Source organism: Schistocerca nitens, chromosome 5 (genome assembly GCF_023898315.1).
Source record: "Schistocerca nitens isolate TAMUIC-IGC-003100 chromosome 5, iqSchNite1.1, whole genome shotgun sequence".
Classification (NCBI taxonomy): Eukaryota; Metazoa; Arthropoda; class Insecta; order Orthoptera; family Acrididae; genus Schistocerca; species Schistocerca nitens.
In genome coordinates, this window is record NC_064618.1 from 519,352,535 (window position 1) to 519,377,703 (window position 25,169).

The window sequence follows — 25,169 nt, forward strand, 5'->3', positions numbered from 1 at the left end:
ATAATAAATTTTCTTGAGGAAAAAAAGGAACATGTCAACATGAACAATAAATCACACAATAAATAACCAACACTCTCACAGAACATATATCAAAATCGATTGATTGATGTTTTATTCCGTGTTCCTCATACATCCCCCCTCAAGCTGCTGAAAGGAACCCTTCCAACACCCCGACACCTGGGTTCCCAGCACAACAAAAAGATGGCAGTAGAGTACTATATCCATCATCTGTCCCTAATTACATCAAGGACATCCCCTCTGCTTCTGCACAACAGAATCACAACACTAGTTTCCCTTTTGTCTGTAGACAATAAAGAACTTCGTTGACTTTATAAGTCTGCTTTCCCTTTTATTTAGTAGAGCTATTGTATTACGCTCTGAGGAACACAGCTGTGTTGGTATGTACAACTGTAGTTAATATATCCACTTACATGCATCAATCAGGAAGAGAAACTACCATTTTTACACTCAAAGTGAAGAAAAAATGTAATATTTTATGTTTAATATTACATGCTGTCCATGAACTGGGACTTACTGAACTCTTTGGAGTGCGACATAGCACCACCCACAATTATGGAACTACAAATTGTAAGTCCAGTTGGCATGGCTGCACAACAATGTGAAAAAGGAGAGATGAGGCCTGCCTCAGTCAGTCATATGTTTGTAAGAGTTGATTCCACCAGCCAGTTTGTGGGCTGTTTTGGGTTACTTTCCTCATTCAGTTAGTTACAGACTGGCCATGGGTACACTTGAGTTAATCCTATCAAAAATACACAGCTTTCAGAGCACATTTTGTTTAGTTTAAGTATACCACTCAACTTGGAAAAAAATATAAAGTTGGAAAGTAACACAACATATCCATTAATGTTATCAGATGTGAAGATTCATAACCAAATAAAGTGTCGTGGATGACATCCAAGTTGAATTTCTCAATTTCAAGGAGTATTAATATTGCATTTTTGTTGATATCCAACATAATTTTCTCAAAAATTTTGATCTTTTTAAATAATTTTATTTTCTGTTTGAAAGTAAACTTTTGGGAAAATGAATACTTTTTTGCGAATATTTCATACCTGTTTTTCATATCTCATACTATTTCCTGGATTTAATTGTACAATAATGTAATTTCCATTTGTTGACTAAAAAAGGTAGCATACACATTCATATAAATAACATAAAAAGTTATATTTTGTACACACTATTGAAACAGGCTTGCCAGTTAAGTTTCAAAGTAATCTACCTTGAAATACAAAGATAATATGCTTTGTGTACTTCTTGTCAAATTTAGCTCTTGGTGCATGGCACATTTTCACACTCACCAAATAAATTATACCAGAACTGGCAATTTTAAAATCTTGCTCTCTTTCTCAAAATTTTTCATGGGCTGCCATGCCACTGAGTAGAAGAAATTAGTTTTAGTCATGTTAACACATATTACTTTGTAATTTTAACTTGGTTCATGAATAGTTTTCTTTGTATTGCTTTATATTTTGTATTGTACATATTTCACTCAGATGCAATACCATTTCATCATAAATTTGTTTCAGGTAGTACATTGGCAACAAGAATTCATCCAAAGGTGGTGAAGGGTTATAAGAGGTCTGTTCCTTCATTTTTAACAGTTAAGATGGGCAAATAATGCAAACATGGGTTTACTGCCTCTTGTTCTTCATCCAAACCTGCAACCACAGATGAAAATATTGAAAAAGTGTGCTACATGAGCACTAGGACTTTTTGGAGCTCTTCCTGTAATCATTGTGTAGTTTGTGTTCATATAAACAAGGAATGTTGTGCATTTATGTACCATACTGACTACAATGGACACAGTGTCTGAAAGAATGGTCAGGAATAGCCTGGTGAAAAACATTTGAAATAGACTTTTTACTATACCTTAATGCATACTGATTATTTATAGCTTCAGTGGGCATTCTGTTAACTTCAGATGCTACTTTCACACATGCTGATGCTGTGTCCATGATGAACTGTAAATCTTCGTGTTGTCTGTAAAACAAAATAATAAGAAAAATATCATAGACAGTTCTTGATGAAATCATCTCCAGTTATCTGTCAACAATATATTTACAAGTTACCTAATTATCACCTATGGTATGCATTGTATAACCATCTGTGACTGGAGATTAATTTTGCTCTTAGATCATGAAGTGAACCCAGCTGACAAATTCACTACTTTGCATACCACTGAACTTGAATCAAATGAATGACATTCAGTGTTGATCAAAATTAAGAAACACACTTAGCACCACCATAAACGTCGGCCATCAACACCATTATGCAACTTGGACTGCAGGTATTAAATGTACATCACAGATACATAGTACAAGGGTAAGTCAATTATTATCTGCAATTTAGTTATGTTTTTGTTTATTCTGGTAGTACTATTGTTTTATATTGATGACACATGCTTTGTTTATTTGTTGTTTTATCTTTGCAATTTTCAGGCTTCTACGTTAGTTTCATTATCCCTGCCATGCTGTTAATCATGGCTGCTCTGCTGTCTCTTTTCACCAAAGAAGAGCAACATTCAGTGATTCGTTTTTTGTGGTCGGAAGGCTTACCAGGGGCTGAAATTCATTGAAGACTTTCGGTACAGTACAGAAACAGTGTTTTGCCACAACAGAGTGTCTACAAATGGATTGAAAAATTCCTAAATGATTGCACAAGTGTTACACACAATGAAGGAGCCGGACGACTGTTTACCGCCACAAATGAAGAAACCATTGAGCATTCACGTGTAATGATTCTCTTGGACAGACAATTAACTACTGACAAAGTGGCACATTGTCTGCGAATTATTCATGGTTTTGCCTACAAAATCATCCACAACAGATTTGGGTTTCATAAAGTTTGTGCAAGATGGGTCCCAAAACAACTCACACAGTTGCATAAACAAACATGCTTGGACATGTGCAAAAAACATTTGGATCACTGTGGTAATGAAGGGGACAACTTCTTAGACAGGATCATTACTGGTGATGAAACATGGATCCATCATTACGAGCCAGACAGTAAATGGCAGAGTATGGAATGGAAACATTCAAATTTGCCATGCAAGAAAAAATTCAAGACCCAACCATCCACAGGAAAACTTATGCTTACAGTTTTTTGGAATGCACAAGGTCCAATACTGGAACATTATGGGGAAAGGGGCACAACAATAAACAGTGCATGTTACATTGAGATGCTTACTCCCGGCTAAAGCCTGCAATTCGAAGCGAACATCGAGGATTGCTGTCAAAAGGTGTTGTGTTGTCGCATGACAATACCCATCTGCATACTGCTGCCTACACTGCTGAAACGTTCCAGAAACTCAAATTTGACGTACGGGATCATCCTCCATATAATCCCGATCTTCCCCCTCCTGACTATCACTTGTTCAGTCCACTCAAACAGGCATTAAGGGACTGTTGATTTGTCTCTCTCAGATGAAGCAGTGAAAGAACAGCGCGTTCCTGGTTCACAGCTCAACCAAGAACCTTTTTTTATGAGAGCATAAGGAAGCTTGTACAATGATGGACCAAGAGTGTTGAAACACAAGGAGACTATGTCGAAAAATGATGTTCTTGTAAGTTCCCTATTAGATTACAATAAAAATTTTTAACTCCTTGGCAGATAATAATTGACTTACCCTCATATTTGTTACTGAAAGTCTCAAATAGTAAGGATAAAAAAAAATAAGCGAAAGAAGGCTCAAGAACCTTGTGGAATTCGTTGCATGCAGAAGAAATCCGTAACAGTCATACAACCACCTCCCCCCCCCCCCCCTCTCTCTCTCTCTCTCTCTGTGTGTGTGTGTGTGTGTGTGTGTGTGTGTGTGTGTGTGTGTGTGTGTGTGCGCGCGTGTGTGCACACGCGGTCGTGCCTGCGCGGGCGACGACGCTCGCCTGCATGCATGCGTGCATGTGTGATGGATCAGTGCCATCTGGCATCAAACATTAGGTGCTGTGGTTGGTTTGACTTTGAACACAAACTGTTTCTCAAAGTGGCATTACATTGTGTTTTCAGCTATTTGTTGAGCATGATGACAACATACATATTACAAATTTTTAGCCATTGATTTAGGCAATTTTCCGTGCAGAAAAAGGTTTCAATAGCTCACAAGTTTTAAAGTAGTTGCTATTCAGTGATAAAGAGACTATTGGTACAGAGAGCAGCAGAGATATACGTTGCATTTTCTGCTTAGACACAGCATTCATAAATTCTAAAGTTGAACACCAAAATGCTTTACTAGGCTTGGTGTTTTCTGGAGGTGATATGCCCTTGCCTTTCTCCAACAACTGAAGTGACATACCCAGCCAGATGGACTCCAAACCATGGTGGAGCTTGGCACTTTTCACATTAACAAATATTGACAAAGCACAAAGAAGTGCCAGAAAAAATACTAGCACTGACAAGAGATTAAAGTCCACACTAGCACATAACCATTGAGTCGCCATGTCACACTGGTGTCTATTTATTGATGAAGGTGTAATTACTGACTGGCCTACATGTACTCAAACCATCAAAATTTCATTCTCTTACTCTGTTGCAAAATGTCTTTGAAACACTTTTAAACTTTTTTACGGTAATTACAAGTTACCTCCAAGAATTTTTAATAGTCATTTATGACCTTCACTCATCACATACATTACCAATAATCTCTTTAACCTAACCTTACACATAGAAAAGCATTTTCAAACTTCAGCAGTGTTGGAGTGCAAACAATAACTTCCTTGTGGTTTATATTTCTCTTAATCTAGTATTGCATAAAACAAACTCCATTCTTTTGTAGTGTCACCAGATTTTGAACTGATGAATGCTATTTAACTTAACTTATTCCACAACATTTTACTAGACGAAAGTCAGTCTCGGTTCACTGTCTGTGATTAACACTAATACTACAGTCTGTGATTAACATTATTGTAATATAGATTTCCATGTTCAGCAGTCAAAGTTCTTTTCTGTACTAATTTAAGAGCAATTGCTTTATAAAATTGGCCTTTAGTACACAGTGTCAGTCTCCCCCTACCACATTCCTACCACAGACTCGGGGGTTCAATTCCCAAAAGCATGCAATTATTCTACCTGGAGATACCTTGGAAAAAAAGAGACATTGCGCAAAATCTATAAAAAGTAACTTCCTGTTGCCTGTAAGTGATAAGTAGGTACTTTGTCCAAATACTGTTTCAAGATGCCACTGTCATTTGGCAGATAACAACATTTCTTAAGTGAAATTCAGCAAGAAAGCATTCTCTTACATAATAAATCTTTCCTGACTGAGATGATGAACAGAAAGTAAAATTTATTAACATATATTGTTATACATGAGAATGTACAATTAATATGTGAGAAAAGAGGATGCTATGATACTACATGACTTGCTTTACTGATGGTTGTTCTGTAAAGAAATTTCAGAGGGTTAGTTGTTTTTATTTTAAATCAATATTTATTTTCACCTAGATAACAAACAGATCAATTGACAAAAGTAGAAATAATGAAATACTACTGATACAGAACATGGACTGAAATTAAAATGGAGTGTCAGTATAAGGTAGAAGATCAGGACAATCTAGTTATGTGTGTATCTGCATTCTATATTGTCACTGAACAAAGACATTGTGTGAAAGCTTAGCAGGATCTAATTTATAAACTGTCTTGTATGTGAACATGTAAAGGTATCTTTTCACGAAAATTTTGCATTAATATTTAAATACAACTCCATCTCCATCCTATTAACTATAACTTCATATCAGTGAAAATGTCTGCCTGCTTAGGTGGGTGGTAACGTGCTTGCCTCCCATGCACTGAGCCCAGGTTCAATTCCCAGCCGGGTTGGAGATTTTCTCCACTCGTTGACTGGGTGTTGTGTTTTCCTCATCATCATTTCATCGTCATCATCAGCCTCAAGTTGCCCAATGTGGCACTGACTGAAATGACTTGCACTTGGCAGTTGAATCCAAATGGGACCTCCCGGCCAACAATGCCATACGATCATTTCATTATCAGTGAAAATGTATTAACCATAATTTGATGTGTCTCCTATACTGGGAACTGACTGATAATATCTCCTGGCAAATTTTTCCACTCATTTACTCCTCTGCCAATGCAAGAGTGCTTACCTCCACTGTTTTTCTATAATTGCACACTTATTTTGTACCGATGGCCTTTCCTTACTCTAAATCATCAGAGACCAGTCTATGCCCTATGTCTTCCAATGCATCCTCATCCACATAATCCTGAAAACTTATGCAGGTGTAGCTTTCATCCTTCTTTGTGACAGATTTCCCCTTTCAGTTTCTTAGTCATTTCTGTGTCACTGCTGAACCTTCTGCAGTCTCTCAAAACAGTAACGTTTGCTTCTAATACAAGTATCCAAATCAAGGACTCAAAGAACCTCATCAGACACTGTCTAGAGGATAACACAAAAGGCTTAAAACTGGTTCATAAATATAAGTTAAGACACAATTTTGTCAGCATGTAGATAATCTGCCAATAGAAACATTCTGTCTCCCCCATCCTCACTACAGCTGAACCCTTTGGGACTGAGTAACCTTCAATCTTCCCCAATCTGCCATTCTTCTCTCTCTAGAAAAGAAACTAACAGTTCTGAAATATAGATATTGTTTTTTCTATTCTTAAATGTGTTCATAAGCAATACTTGGAATTTTACCTCCTGAAAGTAAGTAGTGGCCAGCCATTCTGTCTCTGTAATTTTACAGTTTTCTCAAGTGAATTTACTTCTTGGTAGAGATAATGTAATTGGGATGCTCTTTTCAGAATGTTTTTCAGATTAAAAATAGTGTCTCCTAATATACTGACTTGAAGAATTGGACACTAGTTTCTGTCATATACTTTAGTGTGTTGTTGCCTCACATAATTACAGTATGTTATAGAGCAGTGGTCATCAAACTTTTTTGCTCAAGGGCCAAAACTAACAATATGATGTGGCAGCTTGGGCCGCAGATTTCCAGGTCTTTTTATTAACTGGCAAACCATGTAAATGGTGTGTTATGAACCTCTAATAGACTAGCTATAGTAAAGAAGCAAGAGGTTTACCACTGACTTTCTAGCACTTATCATTGAAGTCGATACCATTCGGACCACTATGTGTAGAATGTTCTCTGTTTCAGATTGTTGCCACCCGTAAACTTTAACTCTGTAATTGTCCAACAAAATGTTGCTGCGTTGTCTTTGTGAACAGATGGTTAATAACAGCAAATGGACTTATACTTAAATGTATTATGTAACATGAGACACGATCATAACTGTTTTCTACATGTTTTGAAAGTCATTTTTCTTCAGCTCACTTGACTGAACTACAACAGCCTTAATTTTATTTCATAACTAGATGAGGTACCTGGCATTGGACAGATATGTATTTATTCCAATTTTATGTTATTCTGTCTCTTCCGTCCCTCACTCTCTGTCGTCCATCTCAACTTTCCCCTCACTCACCATCTCTTCACCCCTTTAACTGTCCATTTCGCACTCCCCCTGCATGTGTCCATGTCCCCCTCCCCCTTCTCCCTCCACATTACCATCCCCCGCCCCAATAAAACATCACCTTTGCTTACCCCACAATATTTCTTTACAGATTGAAAATAATATGTATATCAGTGTCGTTGAAATCGACACACACACACACACACAGACGTCCACCTCCCCCTTCTCCCTCCACACACGCAATTTTAAGAGCTAATGACTATTTCTTTTAACAAATGTGACACACACACACACACACACACACACACACACACACACACACAGACGTCCACCTCCCCCTTCTCCCTCCACACACACAATTTTAAGAGCTAATGACTATTTCTTTTAACAAATGTGTACCTCATATGAGTGTCTCTATAATGTGTATTCATGAATCCAATGAACTTTCATTTACGATTGATACAATAGCAGATAATTGGTATGAGGTACACACACCCGTTCGTTGTCAGCACTAAGAAACAAACAAGAAAACATTTCCATTATTACATCCCCTCCCACCACAATGACAAATCTATCTGCCCCTGTACCAAGTGGCACCTGTAAAGGTGATAGACAACTTTATGCACTCCTACTTACAATTCTTCCAGTAATTATATTTCTCATTTGATGAAGGAGACAGGTACAGCTGACAGCTGTAAATCATTTATTCTTTACCAGATTTGGATATATATCACTTATCGTTCTTCAGAAACTGTAAACATTAGCACCTGTTAAAATGAAATAGTACTTTTGGAAACAAACCACTCGCAACTGTTGGATGTATGTGACTCCTTCGCCAAATAACATTGCTGTGCAGTTGCTGTCAACAATAAGCCGTGTTTATGATGCTGAAATTCTGCAATACAGGGAAAAAAGATTTTTAAATACCCATCCACTGATTTGACAACTATTAGATTATGAGGGATATATTTCTGGAAGACATATGAGTAGTTGTGTCATGTTGTCAACAATTACATTTTTAGTCAGTCTTCACAGGAGTCGAGTGCTGAGACTCACGGGAATAATCATTGTGGTAGCATGAGTCAATGATGACATGTGCCATTCACAAATTTTCACAGAATGACTGTCACCATGTTTGCAAGTGTTGAAAACTGCATAAAATGTTGCTGATCAAATTTCAATTAACTGGATAAAAGCATACAGTGCATCTGACTAATTCATTCCAGTTTAATTATCTCTGTGAAAATAAAATTCACATGACTTGCATAATCTTACAATATTCGTGTAACTAGGCAGGAGCACATGAAGGGTGAACAGAAGGAAGGGAATCATTAGTAATTTTGAGTCACTACCAAAAACAAATCTGGGATCAGTGTATCTTGTTCTTGAAATTTATTTTGAAGTACTTTCATGCAAGATAAGATAGATGTATTATTAAAATATTATATTACATTGTTCAAATGGCCACAAAAACTTTATTATAATTGCATTAATCTCAAACTTTCAAAAAATGTAGAAATAAATGCAACAGGCTATACAAGAAAGCTACAGGTCTCTTATTGAATCTGGTTTTTATTCATTATAATTGAAAAACATAAATACAAATATATAATTTTTCATTAATGTGACTTGTGATGTTGAGCTTTTTTGTCTATGTTATCTATATCTGCATCGTTTGGGCTGCATGCAATCCTCATTGCATCTTCTAAATCACTGGACAACCAATTACGATATTTATTTTTCAGGTACTTCATTTTTGAAAATGAAGCTTCACAAAGGTAAGTTGAAGGAAATAGTGTTAAAATGAACTGTGCAATTTTTATAATTGTTAGGCACACATTTCCAAAATTCAGTGTACTGTTGTGTTTCACAATGTTCTAAAAACAGAGCTTTAAGCTGTGTGTCATGCTGAAGTTTGATTATTTCATTTAGCAAATTAGTTTTAGGAAATCCAAATTGTCAGAATAATTTGAGATCATCATGTCCAGCTTGCCAAGAGTTCTCTACCAGAATGGAACAGCTTCGAATATTTCTAACATCTGCAAATCTGTTTTTTATTTCTTCCAAATAGTCTTCCAAATATTCTTTCATGTTTTCGTAAATAGTTTCAGTGATAGTTAAGCCTGATTGGAGCATAGCAACAGTTGGAAAATTAGACAGATCTTTTACCTCGAGTTCATTTATATATAATTTCAGTTTAGCTTCAAATGCAAATATTTTGTTAGTCATTTGCCCAATTATCTTGTTCGGTCCTTGTAATTCCAAGTTAAGTGTGTTGAATTTTTGTGTAATATTGGTTGAAAAAGCTGTAAGTATCCACCATTCATCATCATCAAGTTCAGTATAATTTTTGCCACTTTGTTGCAACAACAAAATAACTTCAGATTTCAAATTGACAAACTATTCCAGCTCTTTTCCTTTGCTTAGCCATCTGACAGCAGTAAGTAGGAGAACATCACTGTAACAAGCTTGCAATTCCTGCAGAAGTTCTTTAAATTTTTGGTGATTAAGTTCATGGGCAGAATGAAATTTGTAACACTTATAACCATTGTATTTTTTTAATTTTTATTTTTATTTTTTGGTATTTGAAATTTGACATGCCAAGCTTTCTTGATGCAGTAAGCAGTGAATGGAGAGTAAATTTGGCAAATTCCATTCCTTCTTAATCAGTGCTATCAAACCATTGTTGATGCCCGTCATTGACGGACAACCATCTGTACATACTGACATTAACTTTGTCATAGATAAGTCATTTTTTAACAAATTCTTTAATTGCATCCACAAAATCACATCCTTTTGTGTGACCTTTCATGGTTATAATTGGTAAAAAATCTTCCTCTACTACCCCATCATTTGTGTAGTAACGCACAAATAATGAAAACTGAGCCATCAAAGCTAAATCTGTACTGGAATCACATGCAAGACTGAAGTATTTGCATAGTTTGACTTCACTAATTACTGGTTCAAACATATATTTTGAAATATCTTCTATACAACGTCAACAGGTAGATTCTGAAAGTGTGAGCTTATTTTTTTCAGCTGATATTTGTTTACTGTCAGATAAATTTTGAAACAAAGTTTCAGAAACAGTCATCATACATTGCTTCACTAATTCAGAATCAGTGAGAGCTTTCACATTTTTTGCCAGAATATTACATACTTGGTATGATGCTCTTGTGACAGCCTCACTTTGCCCAACTGCTGCTAACATAACATTTTGTTGACAACAAATGGTAGATTTTAGATAAGCAATTTTTTTCCTTTCTTTCATTTGAATTCAAAGGAAAAGCTACTGTAAATGAATTGTGCTTACTTGTGTAGTGGCAAAATGAACTATCTCTTCAGTCCCACAATTGTATCCCGACATATTAAGCAAGTAGCAGTACCTTATTTGTGTCCACTTATAAAGCAAAACTCTTCTTCCCATATTTATTGAAAACTCCTTTTCTCTTCACATCTTTTCCTCTTAGTCACTGTTCTTGAAGGTACATCAGACATTATTTATTCCACTAATAATTATATCACCAAATATGAGCACAAATACACTCAATACGCAACGAACGCTCAGGGGCACCAAAACTTAGTTCAAAACAGACACACTGACAGGACAAAGCTAACAATGAAGTGGCTGTGGGACAAGTCCACCGCTGACAAACGAGCAGCCATGGGCACACGGTGCATTCGATGCACAGCTCACATTGTTGGCTAGCAGGCTGCTCACGCCTTTGGCACCTGCGGAACACCAGCAAGTGGCACATTAAATGAAACTGGTGGATGGTTTTCAGTTACCTAATTACTTCCATGATCTTAATCACAATTCTATGCAGTTTCTGTGAACAAAACACAGCTATGCCAGACAAATAGATAACTAATGCTACCCGTGCAAAGCCGAGAAGGGTCGCGGGCCACACGAAAACATAATTTGGGCCGCCGTTTAATGGCCAATGTGGAGTAATACAAGTAAGAGAATAAAGTACTTGTACAAAAAGTAAGCACTTTATACATTTTGTAAAGATAACTGCACATCTTGGATAACCCTACAAAAGATTATGATAGCAACATTACTGTGCTTTTGGAGCTCTTTGGATTATGTTTAGTGGGGTCAAAGCTAGCATGGTGAGTGGAGTAATATGTGATTGATTGAAGTCAGAAAAGAAGCCAATAAGAAGTCTAGTAAAACAAAAAGTTTTGATTTAACTTCTGTCTTCTAAATATTTTATCATCTGATGATTAAGGTAGTAATTAGTGAGGTTGGCACAAGATGGTTCAGTTCCTGTTTCCCTGCATCAGTACCTTACACCTCATATGTTTGGAATTCACTTCCATTTGCATTTAATTTATCTTTTCATGGTCACTAGGGATGATAATAAATACCAGTTTTAGCTAAATCCAATTTACACAACCACAATGCAAGATACAAAAATAATTTCCACATTGACATTGCCCTCTTAGCTTTTCCTTCGTTTCAAGGTGGGATTTTTAATTCTAATCTATGAAATAATGTAAATATTAAGCCAGAGGCAGAATATAAACAACAGCTACTTGATATAACTGAGAAATCAACCATTTTTATGAGAGTAGTAGCTTTTGAGCTAATTTTACTACTTTTATCTGTTGGTCCTTTGAATCATTATTGTACAAGAAATGCACATGAATATGTACACAGTTTCTATTAACTGAAATATATCATCACATTTTTATGATTGACAGTTGCTACTGCAACCAACAGAATTACTCTCTGGCATCCAATCTTTTTTATTAGCGTATGTCTTGACTCATTCCACATATTATCTTCCATACTATATAAACTTGTTGCAGAAACAGTCAAGTATAATAAATATCACATACTCTTTGTCTTATAATTCCACTGGTCATATTGATGAAAGACCCAGTACTATCAACAACTGTCATTGAGTCTACCTCCAGCAAAGGCATTGCCAGCAAAGAAAACACAGCATCTCTGACCAAAAAATCACATGAGATAAGCTAGACAGTCAATTTAAACCCAACTGTCCACAAGTTCATTCCCATTCTTTGCTAGTCAGCTGGTGCCATACTCTGATCTAGCCAACAACACTGCTATACTTACAGATTATGCTGGTTAGAGTAGTGGACTGTTCTCACTGTTGTGTACTGATAATGCCTATATGTAAGATTGTTGCAGGGAAGTCAGACCTAAGTACCTATGCACTGGTAATGACTGAACCTAGCTAAATAACTAATTGTTACAATGGTTTCCACCATCATCTTATCACTATTACTTACCTAAGTTACTAAACTGCAACTGTGTGTGTTCAGTGTGCACAGTGTGATTTCTTAGATTTTTTTGTGGCTCAGGACAGTTTATTTGTTTCATTGTGAATTTATTAGCTTTTGTTAGATGTTGCACTGTAGTTATACATGTGTCATAAATAACTGTTGCCATAGAAGAGTGAGTCACATTATTGGTAATGAGAAGGCTACTTTTGTATCAAGGCACAACTGTCACAGATGTGAAGCTTTTTGAACTGTAGTAGCAACAGCTCAGTCAACATAAGGAACTTTTTTTTGTCCTAAAATGCATGTAGTAGCAGCCTATTTAGAGAATTTTCAAATTGCAAATCTGATTTAGAAAGCAATATTTCATGGGTTGCCAACCTTAAAGTTTAAGGAGGAAGTTCAGATTTATGTGCACATGTGGCCAATTCTATGCTGAAAGTTTAATTTGAGATGTGGTAATCCATTTGTCCCAAGTGTTATGCATTGCATGTGATTTTGAAATCTCATAAGTTACACAGCAGACATTTCATTCTGATTCTGAAATCTTTACTATGGCTCCAGAATGAAAAGACTCAGTGCATCAGACTTTCCTGTCAGATACTAATGTGATAAATGAGTGTCACCCAGTGGCAGCTCACAAACCCTGTTTTGTGCTGCCCAATATTGTTCCAAGTCACTGATTGTGGTAGTTTCAGTTGTTTCCTAGCACTCCGAACTGTTTTATACTGCATGCAGGTCATCAATGTTTTCATTATGAAGCTGAAGGTCACCATTGTTTTGATAAAGGGCAAGTTGCAGGTGTGTCTCAAATTGTGGCAGGTATCAGGCAATGCCCTACACCAATTCATATTAATAATATTACAGACAGTGATGATAAAGTAGAGCATAGGAAGATAATTTTATGTGCAGTATTACAAGAAGTACCAGTGATGTTTCTCTATGATACTCGTGCATCAGTAGATGATAAATCAGTCATCATACTTCAGTATTGATGCTCTGCCATTGGACAATGTGCAGTCAAAATTATGGATATATGGATACCATGAGATTTCATTGTCAGGCCAAGTGCAGCTTTCAGTTAGATATAACCAAGTTACTCAGACAGTAACTTCCCTGATTGCTGCAGACTGCAGATCCATTCATAGAAAACATTTTTTGATTGCATGCATACTCCACATTTGGGTTTTCTGTTCAGCATCCTGTGCCTAGCTTCAGTGCAATGTGAAGCAATAGAGAGCATCTGCTTCTGATTTGCCCAGTTTTATCCAGCTTTAGTGAAGGTTTTGAATTTTCATATCCCCGTTGTGTTAAAATCTTTGGGGTGCTGTTTTTTTAAAGCTTGTCAAGTTCTGATAGCACTCAGAGATGAAGTTAACCTAAAATCAGACAGATTGGAAAACAACAACTGTTTTTCCACATTTATTTTAGCCCATGGACTTACTCTTTGATGGTAGTATGAAAGCCAGGTGGCTTCCTTCACTTGTGTGGCAATTTGAAACTTACAGTCAATGCACAAGCAGAAGTAGATTCATAGCTGTTGCCAAGCCTTGATCAGCTCTTTTCTAAACTGTCTGGGATCACCTTTTTTCCAAAACTATCTCATAGAAGCTTATTCTCAACTTCCATTAGATGACAAATCCAGAAAATTTTGGTGCTGAACACCTCCCCTCTCCCCTGTCCTCTATTAGTATAATAGATTGTTATTCAAAATTGCTAGTGCACTAGCCATATTCCAAAGATCTTTGGAACAGTTCATTACAGGTATCCCCCACTGTGAAAACTACATGTATGACATTTCAGCAACAGGATGTACTAACAAAGAACATTTACATAATTTGCATCTCATTTTCATGGCACTTGCAGACAAAGGCCTTATGCGTAATTTTTTCCAACGTCATGCATAATTTTTTTCAAATGTTTCTTTTTTCGTGTTCTGTCATGCACCTCAGCAACATTCTCGGTAGTGCAGGCCTTCGGTCCAAAAAAATGTTGTAGCACTACAGAAAACTCCAGTTCCCAAGTCAGTGAAAGATCTCCAATGCTTTTAGGTAAGGTTAACCATTAGGGGCACTGAATAAATAATACAATACATTTTTTATCAGCCAATTTTTGTTCAAGAGGGCATTTAAACAATGTCTGCAAACACTCAGCAGTGGAGAAAAGAACTGTAAATTGCTGGCCAAAGTGTAGGCCAACAAAAGAACAAGGAGAAGGAAATATATCTGACCTCTCACAAATAAGTTGACTGCACACAACTGTGATGTCTGCAATGTTGCAAGGTGTGGACACTCTTATTTGAAAAGATTGACAAATAACAATCAAGCAACTCAGTGCTAAACTTGACATCTCTATTGGTAGTGCTGACACACTTGTTCACAAGTTAGCACATTCGCCGTTCGTCGTTTAGGGGCTAGCGTTGCTGCATCTGGATGACGGGGGCCCAGGTTCGATTCCCAGCCAGGTTGGGGATTTTCTCTCTCTGGGGACTGGATGCTTGTGTTGTGCTCGTCATTTTATCATCATCATCATCATCATCATTTGTGACAGTGGCTAGATTGGACTGTGCAAAAACTGGGACTTTGTACGGACGCTGATGACCATGCAGTTGAGTGCCCCTTGAACCAAACATCATCACAAGTTAGCACAGTCAAAGGTTTGTGCCCACTGGGTTCCTCAAAACCCAACTGAAGAGCATAAGGAGGAAAGAGGCAACATCTCTGCCAAACTGCTTGCTTATTCTTGTCAAATTTTATCACAGGCGATGAAATATTGATTCACCATTTTGAGTGCGCAACACATGCCTCTTTTGAACAGCACACTCAGCTGCATGTGGATTTCATTGGCTCCTTCCTTGAAGCAATGTGGTTTATTGTGGTAGACTCCTTTTCTCATTTTCCTTATGAAGTCAGGATGATCAGATAACAACTTTATGCACCCATGCCATCATTGTAAACTGCTGAATCTTCTCTTCCTACCAACTGAACGAGCCAAATAGGAAGCAACACCATTTTGAATGGCACCCTGATGTGGGGGCACACTTTTGAGTGGACTCCAGACTGGATCCAGGGGTTCATTGCAATACAATAAGGATGCCAGCTGCTTCTGGTAATGACTATGTGAGGGATGCTGTGCAGACATAGCAAACTGCTTCATCTGCAGCATTCCAACTAGATGTCTCCCAATCCAGAGGACTGCTGCAGTGATGACATACCCAACATCAGGCGTTTCATCACCTTGCTGCAGATGGACATCTGGTCCTTCCATCCCAGCTAGTACAGTGGACTCTTGTAGTCATTAATCCATCTCCTCTTGTGAAGAACTGCCTAGGCTACTGGTACCAGCATTGGCAGAGCCTGCTTACAAAATCCTCATATTGCCTTTGGAGTCTCTAGCTTCGGTTCTGCCACCATTGTGTGGGAACCAGAGTATTACCTTGGAAATGACCAGAGACTTCCTCTAGCAACTGCTCACTGCAACCTTATTATCCTCCCTATGTTGGCCTGATCACGTTCAGCCCTATGTGCCAATTCCACGTGGAAGAGATCTTGTAACTCCACCAGATGTATATGGAAAATGCGGAACTATCGATAAGTGTCTTTAAATCTATGTCTGGTGAGGGCACTGGCAGCAAGGAAACCAAAGCATCTTTGGTCCACTAATCACATGAGACCAGCTAGTCAGCCAGTTTATGCCTGAGCAGCCGCAAGTTTACTCTCATTCTCTGCTAGTCAGCTAGTGCCATGTTGTGATCTAACCAGTAACACCACTATATTCAGGGATTCTGCCAGCTAGCACAATGGTGTGTTCTTACTGCTGTGTAAGTTGACCATGCCTGCATGTAAGATTGATAGAGTGCAGTTACGCATCAGCACATATGGTTTGGTATACTGATTGAGTGTAGCTAAGTAACTATTATGTTAGTTTCCACCACTATCACTATCACCACACACCTATGGTGCAACTGGCCTCTATTCAGTGTGCACAGTAAATTAGTTTGCAAATTCTTAAATTTATTTGTGGCTCAGGACAATTATTTTTTTGTTGTGAACTTACTGACTTTTTGACATGTTATGATTACAAAATACAGCACAAGAGAGACAGAAAATCACAAATGTAAACATCAGAAAAATATACATGTAACAAAATGTACATGAAAACAAGAATAAATTCTTAAAACACATCTTGCTAAGGATGGAAAACGTGTAACTGATGCAGTTTTTCATTGTTTAAACCATGAATGACACACTTGCATGCTTTCCAAAACCACTGATTGTGATGAAAAAAAAATAAGTTCTTGACTTTTGTTTCATATTGCAGTGTTCCTGTACATGTATAATAAATTAATGTTGCCACAGAAGAGTGCATCACAACAGCTTGTAAACATGTGCATTTTCTTTCCATTTACCTTCAAACAGATAATTGCTACCCCTACAGATGCTATTATTTTCCCTTCTCTTTATGCAACACGAGTTTACAGAGGGCCATCCTGCTCCGCCATACAGCACTCTCATGAAAAACACTAAGCTTAGAAGAGTTGCTAGTCTGATGGTTGGTGTGCACACAAACTAAAAACTGTACAGTTAAGTAGAACTACAAAAATAGTTATCTGGCAATGACTGCCTTTTCTCTTTGATTGTTTGGTATTTCCACATACTAAAAATAGTACAGTCAGTGATGTTAAAATAGGATTACCTGGCAACCATTGCTTTTGCTTCTTTAGTGATATGAAAAATTCTGTAATTTTGATGATTCAGAGCAGCTGATAATGTCTGAGCTGCATTCAGAGAGATTGAACCAATTACATCCAGATAATCTGTATTGTTCTGTAAAATGAAAGAGTTTGGGCATTATTCCTTCCAGCTGACATGTCTTACAGGAAATCCATCATTTAATTCAAGGATTCTTATGACACGCAAGTTGAGAGTGAACAAGTTGACTCTGTGCTCTCAGAAAGTAAGCAAACAGATAAACATTATGTAAAATCTAGGAATAATTACTAATTCTGTTGCCCACAAATTGGCACACAGAAATATTAAAAGTAAGAGTAAAATACAGGAAAAACAATAGTTTTAAATTATAATAGTTGTAGTTACACACATAGTTTTCAATGGAAAATTAAGAGAAAGAGTCTAAGTGTACGTCTCATCTGTTTAATTCAAAAGTACAGTTCTCATATGCTCAGCAAAAGTAAAATGTGACTCATGGAAATAAAGAAACTAGAGACATTTGGAAAGTGATGCTAAAACCTTAAATCTTAAGATGGCAAATAAAATATCAAATAGATAGATACCAAAGAGAATAAGGGACAAGTTAGTGATATAAAGGATGTTCCAAAACTATTCATACAGATTAATACAGGAAGTAGAAAACATCAAAACAAATATATTTAGTTATGAAAAGGGAAGTTGCTACTCACCGTATGACAGAGATGCTAAGTTGCAGATAAACACAACAAAATTACTGTCACAAATAAAGATTTCAGTCTGAAGGCCTTTGTCAAAAATAGATGACAGACGCACGCGCGCGCGCACGCACGCAAGCTCTCTCTCTCTCTCTCTCTCTCTCTCTCTCTCTCTCTCTCTCTCTCTCTCACACACACACACACACACACACATACACACACACACACACACACACACACACACACACACACAACTATAGTCTCATGCAACTGCAGCCACATTGCAAGCAGCAGTGCATGATGGGAGTGACATTTGTGTGGGGTAAGGAGGAGGCTGGGGTGGGGAGGTAGGGTGGGCTGGTGGACAGTGAAGTGCTGCAGGTTAGACGAGGAGCAGGCGAGATGTGGGGGGTGGAGGTGGTAAGAAAAAGGAGAGAAGTAAAATGACTGGGTGAGATGGTGGAATGAGCACTGCATAGAGCTGGAGTGGGAACAGGGAAAGGGTTGGATGGGTGAGGACAATGACTAACAAAGATTGAGGCTAGGAGGATTATGGGAATGTAGGATATATTGCAGGGAAAGTTCCCACCTGTGCAATTCAGAAAAGCTGGTGTTGGTCATTGACATGAAGGATGTCATCTTTGGCAGTGTGCTCAGCAACAGGGTGGTCCACTTGTTTCTTGGCCACAGTTTGTTGGTGGCCATTCATGCGGGCAGACAACTTGTTGGTTGTCATGCCCACATATAATGCAGCAAACTGGCTGCAGCTTAGCTTGTAGATCACGTGACTGGTTTTACAGGTATCCCTGCCCTTGATGGGACAGGTGATGTTTGTCACTGGAATGTGGTGGTGAGAGGATGTATGGGACAGCTCTTGCATCTATATCTATTACAGTGGTATGAGCTATGAGGTAAGTGGTTGGGAGCAAGGGTTGTGTAGGGATGGATGAGTATATTGTGTAAGTTCAGTGGATGGCAGAATACCACTGTTGGGAGAGGTGGGAAGGATGGTGGTCAGGACATTTCTCATTTCAGGGCACAACAAGAGGTAGTCGAAACCCCGGCAGAGTTGCTTCAGTCCTGGGTGATACTGAGTTAAAAGGAGAATGCTCCTCTTGGACCAGACTGTGGGACTTAGGGAGGTAGTGGGAGACAGGAAAGATAAGGCATGGGAGATTTGTTTATGTACAAAATTGGGAGGATAATTATGGTCTGTGAAGGCTTCAGTGAAACCCTCAGTATATTTTGATAGAGACCGTTCGTCAATGCAGATGTGACTACCATGGGTGCCTAGACTGTATGGAAGGGACTTCTTGGTATGGAATGGCTGGCAACTATCAAAGTGAAGTTATTGCTGCTGGTTAGTAGGTTTGATATGGATGGAGGTACTGATGTAGCCATCTTTGAGGTGGAGATCAACATCTAAGAAGGTGGCTTGTTGAGTTGAGTAGGACTAGGTGAAGCAAATGGGGGAAAAGTTGTGGAGGTTCTGGAGGAATGTGGACAGGGTGTTCTCACTCTTGATCCAGATCACAAAGATATCAATGAATCTGAGCCAGGTGAGGAGTTTAGGGTTCTGGATGTTTAGGAAGGATCCCTCTAGATGGCCCATGAATAGGTAGGCAAAGGATGGTGCCATGCAGGTGCCCATGGCCATACCCCAGGTTTGTTTGTAGGTGATGCCTTGAAGGGAGAAGTAATTGCGGGTGAGGATATAGTTGGTCATGGCGAGTAGAGAGGAGGCTGTTGGTTTGGAATCTGTCGGGCATTGGGAAAGGTAGTGTTCAATAGCAGTAAGGCCATGGGTATAAGGGATGTTAGTGTAAAGGAAGGTGGCATCAATAGTGATGAGCAGGGCACCCTGTAGTAAAGGGACAGGAACTGTGGAGAGCTGGTGGAGGAATGGTTGGTGTCATTTTATATAGTAGGGAAGATTCGGGGTAATAGGTTGAAGGTGTTGGTCTACAGGAGCATAGATTCTATCAGTGGGGCACAGTAACTGGCCACCATGTGGCATCCTAGGTAGTTGGGTTTATGGACTTCATGTAGAATATAGGAGGTAGAAGTGCGGGGGGTGGTAGGGGAGAGCAGAGAGATGGAGTCTGAGGAGAGGTTCTGGTATAGGCCTAAGGATCTGAGGAGTGACTGGAGATCCAACTGGATTATTATAATATAATATAATATAATATTATATTATATTATATATTAATGTACTATAATATAATATAACATAATATAATAATAATTGTTTCTGTTCACCCCTACCACTCTCCATACTCCTGCCTTCTACATGCTTCATAAAGTCCATAAACCCAACCACCCAGGATGCCCCATTGTGGCTGGTTACTGTGCCCCTACTGAGAGAATCTCTGCTCTCATAGACCAACACCTTCAACCTATTACCCGAACCTACCTTCCTATATAAAAGATACCAACCATTTCCTCCACTGGCTCTCCACAGTTCCTGTCCCTTTACCACATGGTGCCCTGCTCATCACTATGGATGCCACCTCCCTTTACACTAACATCCGTCATGCCCATGGCCTTACTGCTATTGAACACTACGTTTCCCAATGCCCGAAGCATTCCAAACCAATAATCTCCTTCCTAGTCACTATGACCAACTATATCCTCACCCACAATTACTTCTTCTTTGGAGGTATTACCTACAAACAAATCCAGGGAATGGCTATGGGCATCTGCATGGCACCATACTATGCCAACCTATTCATGGGCATTCTAGAGGAATCCTTCCTAAACACCCAGAATCCTAAACCCCTCACCTGGTTCAGATTCATTGATGACATCTTTGCGATCTGGATTGAGGGTGAGAAAACCCTGTCCACATTCCTCCATAACCTCAACAACTTTTCCCCCATTTGCTTCACCTGGTCCTACTTAACCCAACAAGTCACCTTCCTAGATGTTGATCTCCAGCCGGCCGGAGTGGCCGAGCGGTTAAAGGCGCTACAGTCTGGAACCGCACGACCACTACGGTCGCAGGTTCGAATCCTGCCTCGGGCATGGATGTGTGTGACGTCCTTAGGTTAGTTAGGTTTAAGTAGTTCTAAGTTCTAGGGGACTTATGACCACAGCAGTTGAGTCCCATAGTGCTCAGAGCCATTTGAACCATTTTTGATCTCCACCTCAAAGATGGCTACATCAGTACATCCATCGATATCAAACCTACTAACCAACAGCAATACCTCCACTTTGATAGCTACCATTCATTCTATACCAAGAAGTCCCTTCCATACAGCCTACCACACCAATGGTTATCACATCTGCAGTGATGAGCGATCCCTCTCAAAATAGACTGAGGGTCTTACTGAAGGCTTCACAGACTATAATTATCCTCCAAACTTTGTACATAAACAAATTTCCCATGCACTATCTCTCCAGTCTCCCACCAGATTTTCTGAATTTCACAGGTGGGAACTTTCCCTGCAATATATCCTATGTTCCCGTAATCTTCCTGGCATCACCCAGCCACAGAGGAGCATTCTCCTCGTAACTCAGTACCGCCCAGGACTGGAGCAACTGAATTACATTCTCTGCCAAGGTTTTGACTACCTCTCATTGTGCCCTGAAATCAGAAATGTCCTGACCTCCTTCCAACCCCTCTCACAGCATCATCCTGCCATCCACCAAACATACACTATATACACATCCATCCCTATACAGCGCCTGCTCCCAACCACTTACATCATGGCTCATACCCCTGTAATAGATGTAGATGCAAGAGCTGTCCCAGACATCCTCCCACCACCACGTTCTCCAGTCTGGTCACAAACATAACCTATTCCATCAAAGGCAGGGCTAGATGTGAAACCACTCATGTGATCTACAAGCTAAGCTGCAAACTTGTGCCACATTCTATGTTGGCAGTCATGCCAACAAGCTGTCTAGCCACATGAATGGCCACCAACAAATTGTGGCCAAGAAACATGTGGCCCATTCTGTTGTTGAATACGCTGCCAAACATGAAATCTTTCATTTCATGACTGCTTCACAGTCCACACCATATGGATCCCAACACCAGATTTTCTGAATTTCACATGTGGGAACTTTCCCTGCAATATATCCTATGTTCCCATAATCCTCCTGGCATCAACCTTCATTAGTCATTGTCCTCACCTATCCAGCACCTTCAATGTTCTCATTCCAGCACCACACAGCCCTCAATTCACCATCACACCCTATCTTTTCTGCTACCCCCCCCCCCCCCCCCCCGCACCCCACAGCCCACCTCTTGCATGCCCCCATCTAATCTGCAGCACTTCACTGTCCACCACCCCACCCTACTATCTCTCCCCTTCCACACCATCTCTCCCCTTCCACACCCTGGCCTGCTCCTCATCCCCATCCAGTCACCATTCCCATCATGCACTGGTGCTGCTGCTCACAATGTGCCTACAGTTGCCTGAAACTGCAGCTGTGACAGTCTTTTTGTTGTGCCTATCTACTACTCAGCATCTCCACTATATGGGTGAGTATCAAATTTCCTTTTCATAGTATTGTTACATTCCATTCTGGATTTTCCATTGTTTGATATATTTAGTTATAGTGCATATGGTCCCTGAACGGCAATTTCTGATGCTAGGGATGACTTACACAGTGGGTAGATTAGCACACTAATTATACCAGTGGCATCCACAGGAACTGCTCAAATGTGCATTGATTGTCATTTCCATTCAAAGTTCCTTGTAGGTACACAATTGTACCTGCAGCAATGGCAATTCTAGCAGGGAGTCTTCTTCTGTTTCCACAGCAGTATCATGCAACAGCTGCTTCATATGCCCCCAGAAAAAGAAATCCAGATATGAGGTCAGGTGACCTGGGTGGCCAGGCTACAGGGCCACTGCGGCCAATCCACTGATTCCCAAAGGTGGTTCCCAGATGATTTCTCACAGTAATGCTGATGTGGGCTGGCACCCCCACATACTGGAAGTACATCCTTTGTCTAGCAATCAGAGGTACATTCTCCAGCAGTTCTGGCAATACATATTCCTTGAAGATGTGATGTCTCCACTCACTGAGACAGAATGGAAGAATGTATGGTGCAATAAACCTATGCCTGAGAATGCTAGCCCTCTCTTCAAAACCAAATCACTCTTGATGAGCATGAGAGAAGATGGGTCAGATAGAAATAGAACTATGTGCACTGAAAAATTCAGCCCATTAATAATTATCTGTTTTGTCATACCTAACTTGAGAGCCCTCATTCTCCTCTTTCAAATACGTATTATTGTTGCCAAAGACTTAATATTTCAAAAGTTATCATAATTCAAAATTGTTAATTTCTGGAATGTTTGAATCTCAAAATGTAATCCTTTCAAAATTTCAGTGTTAGGATCTTGTAACATTAATTTTTTTGATTCCAAAGATGTATACTTTTACAAAAATAACACATTAGTTGGTGACATATTCAAAGGTCCACCTAAAAAAATTGTGCCTCCCAATTTTAAGACTTTTTAAGTTTCAAAGGCTACAACTAATAGTTAACTAAAATTACTTCTGTATAATATGTACATGTATTATGTACCTTTAATGTCTTTTATTTTATAAATTAGTATGTGAGTATGTATTTTATTGTTTTATAACATCTGAGCAACATGTGGCTTTAAATAGGTGTCAGTCGCATAGCAATAGTCAGTCTGTGTCTAGCAGTCATTATGTAAACTTCCATGTCAGTGTGTTGCCATGCATCATTCAATTTGCAAAGTTACATGTCCACCAGTACCAGTTGAGCTTTAGTGTCAGAATATTCACACAGTCAGTTCAAGCTCTGCAATCTTAAAATGTTTAATTACAATGACTATTACAATCAAAAGTACACTCCTGGAAATGGAAAAAAGAACACATTGACACCAGTGTGTCAGACCCACCATACTTGCTCCGGACACTGCGAGAGGGCTGTACAAGCAATGATCACACGCACGGCACAGCGGACACACCAGGAACCGCGGTGTTGGCCGTCGAATGGCGCTAGCTGCGCAGCATTTGTGCACCGCCGCCGTCAGTGTCAGCCAGTTTGCCGTGGCATACGGAGCTCCATTGCAGTCTTTAACACTGGTAGCATGCCGCGACAGTGTGGACGTGAACCGTATGTGCAGTTGACGGACTTTGAGCGAGGGCGTATAGTGGGCATGCGGGAGGCCGGGTGGACGTACTGCCGAATTGCTCAACACGTGGGGCGTGAGGTCTCCACAGTACATCGATGTTGTCGCCAGTGGTCGGTGGAAGGTGCACGTGCCCGTCGACCTGGGACCGGACCGCAGCGACGCACGGATGCACGCCAAGACCGTAGGATCCTACGCAGTGCCGTAGGGGACCGCACCGCCACTTCCCAGCAAATTAGGGACACTGTTGCTCCTGGGGTATCGGCGAGGACCATTCGCAACCGTCTCCATGAAGCTGGGCTACGGTCCCGCACACCGTTAGGCCGTCTTCCGCCCACGCCCCAACATCGTGCAGTCTGCCTCCAGTGGTGTCGCGACAGGCGTGAATGGAGGGACGAATAGAGACGTGTCGTCTTCAGCGATGAGAGTCGCTTCTGCCTTGGTGCCAATGATGGTCGTATGCGTGTTTGGCGCCATGCAGGTGAGCGCCACAATCAGGACTGCATACGACTGAGGCACACAGGGCCAACACCCGGCATCATGGTGTGGGGAGCGATCTCCTACACTGGTCGTACACCACTGGTGATCGTCGAGGGGACACTGAATAGTGCACGGTACATCCAAACCGTCATCGAACCCATCGTTCTACCATTCCTAGACCGGCAAGGGAACTTGCTGTTCCAACAGGACAATGCACGTCCGCATGTATCGCGTGCCAGCCAACGTGCTCTAGAAGGTGTAATTCAACTACCCTGGCCAGCAAGATCTCTGGATCTGTCCCCCATTGAGCATATTTGGGACTGGATGAAGCGTCGTCTCACGCGGTCTGCACGTCCAGCACGAATGCTGGTCCAACTGAGGCGCCAGGTGGAAATGGCATGGCACGCCGTTCCACAGGACTACATCCAGCATCTCTACGATCATCTCCATGGGAGAATAGCAGCCTG

At 39.8% G+C, this 25,169-nt stretch overlaps 1 protein-coding gene across 6 annotated transcripts in view; it reads right to left on the reverse strand.

The window, feature by feature from the left end:
- Positions 1-25,169, reverse strand: part of LOC126260180 (laminin subunit gamma-1-like) — a 389,608-nt gene that overhangs the window by 97,832 nt on the left and 266,607 nt on the right. For all 6 annotated transcript variants that reach the window (XM_049957448.1, XM_049957449.1, XM_049957447.1 and 3 more), the window contains 2 exons: positions 17,392-17,522; positions 1,891-2,001 (listed from right to left, as the gene is read on the reverse strand). In XM_049957448.1, coding sequence (XP_049813405.1) covers positions 1,891-2,001; positions 17,392-17,522 — 242 coding nt within the window. The remainder of the gene's footprint in view (positions 1-1,890; positions 2,002-17,391; positions 17,523-25,169) is intronic.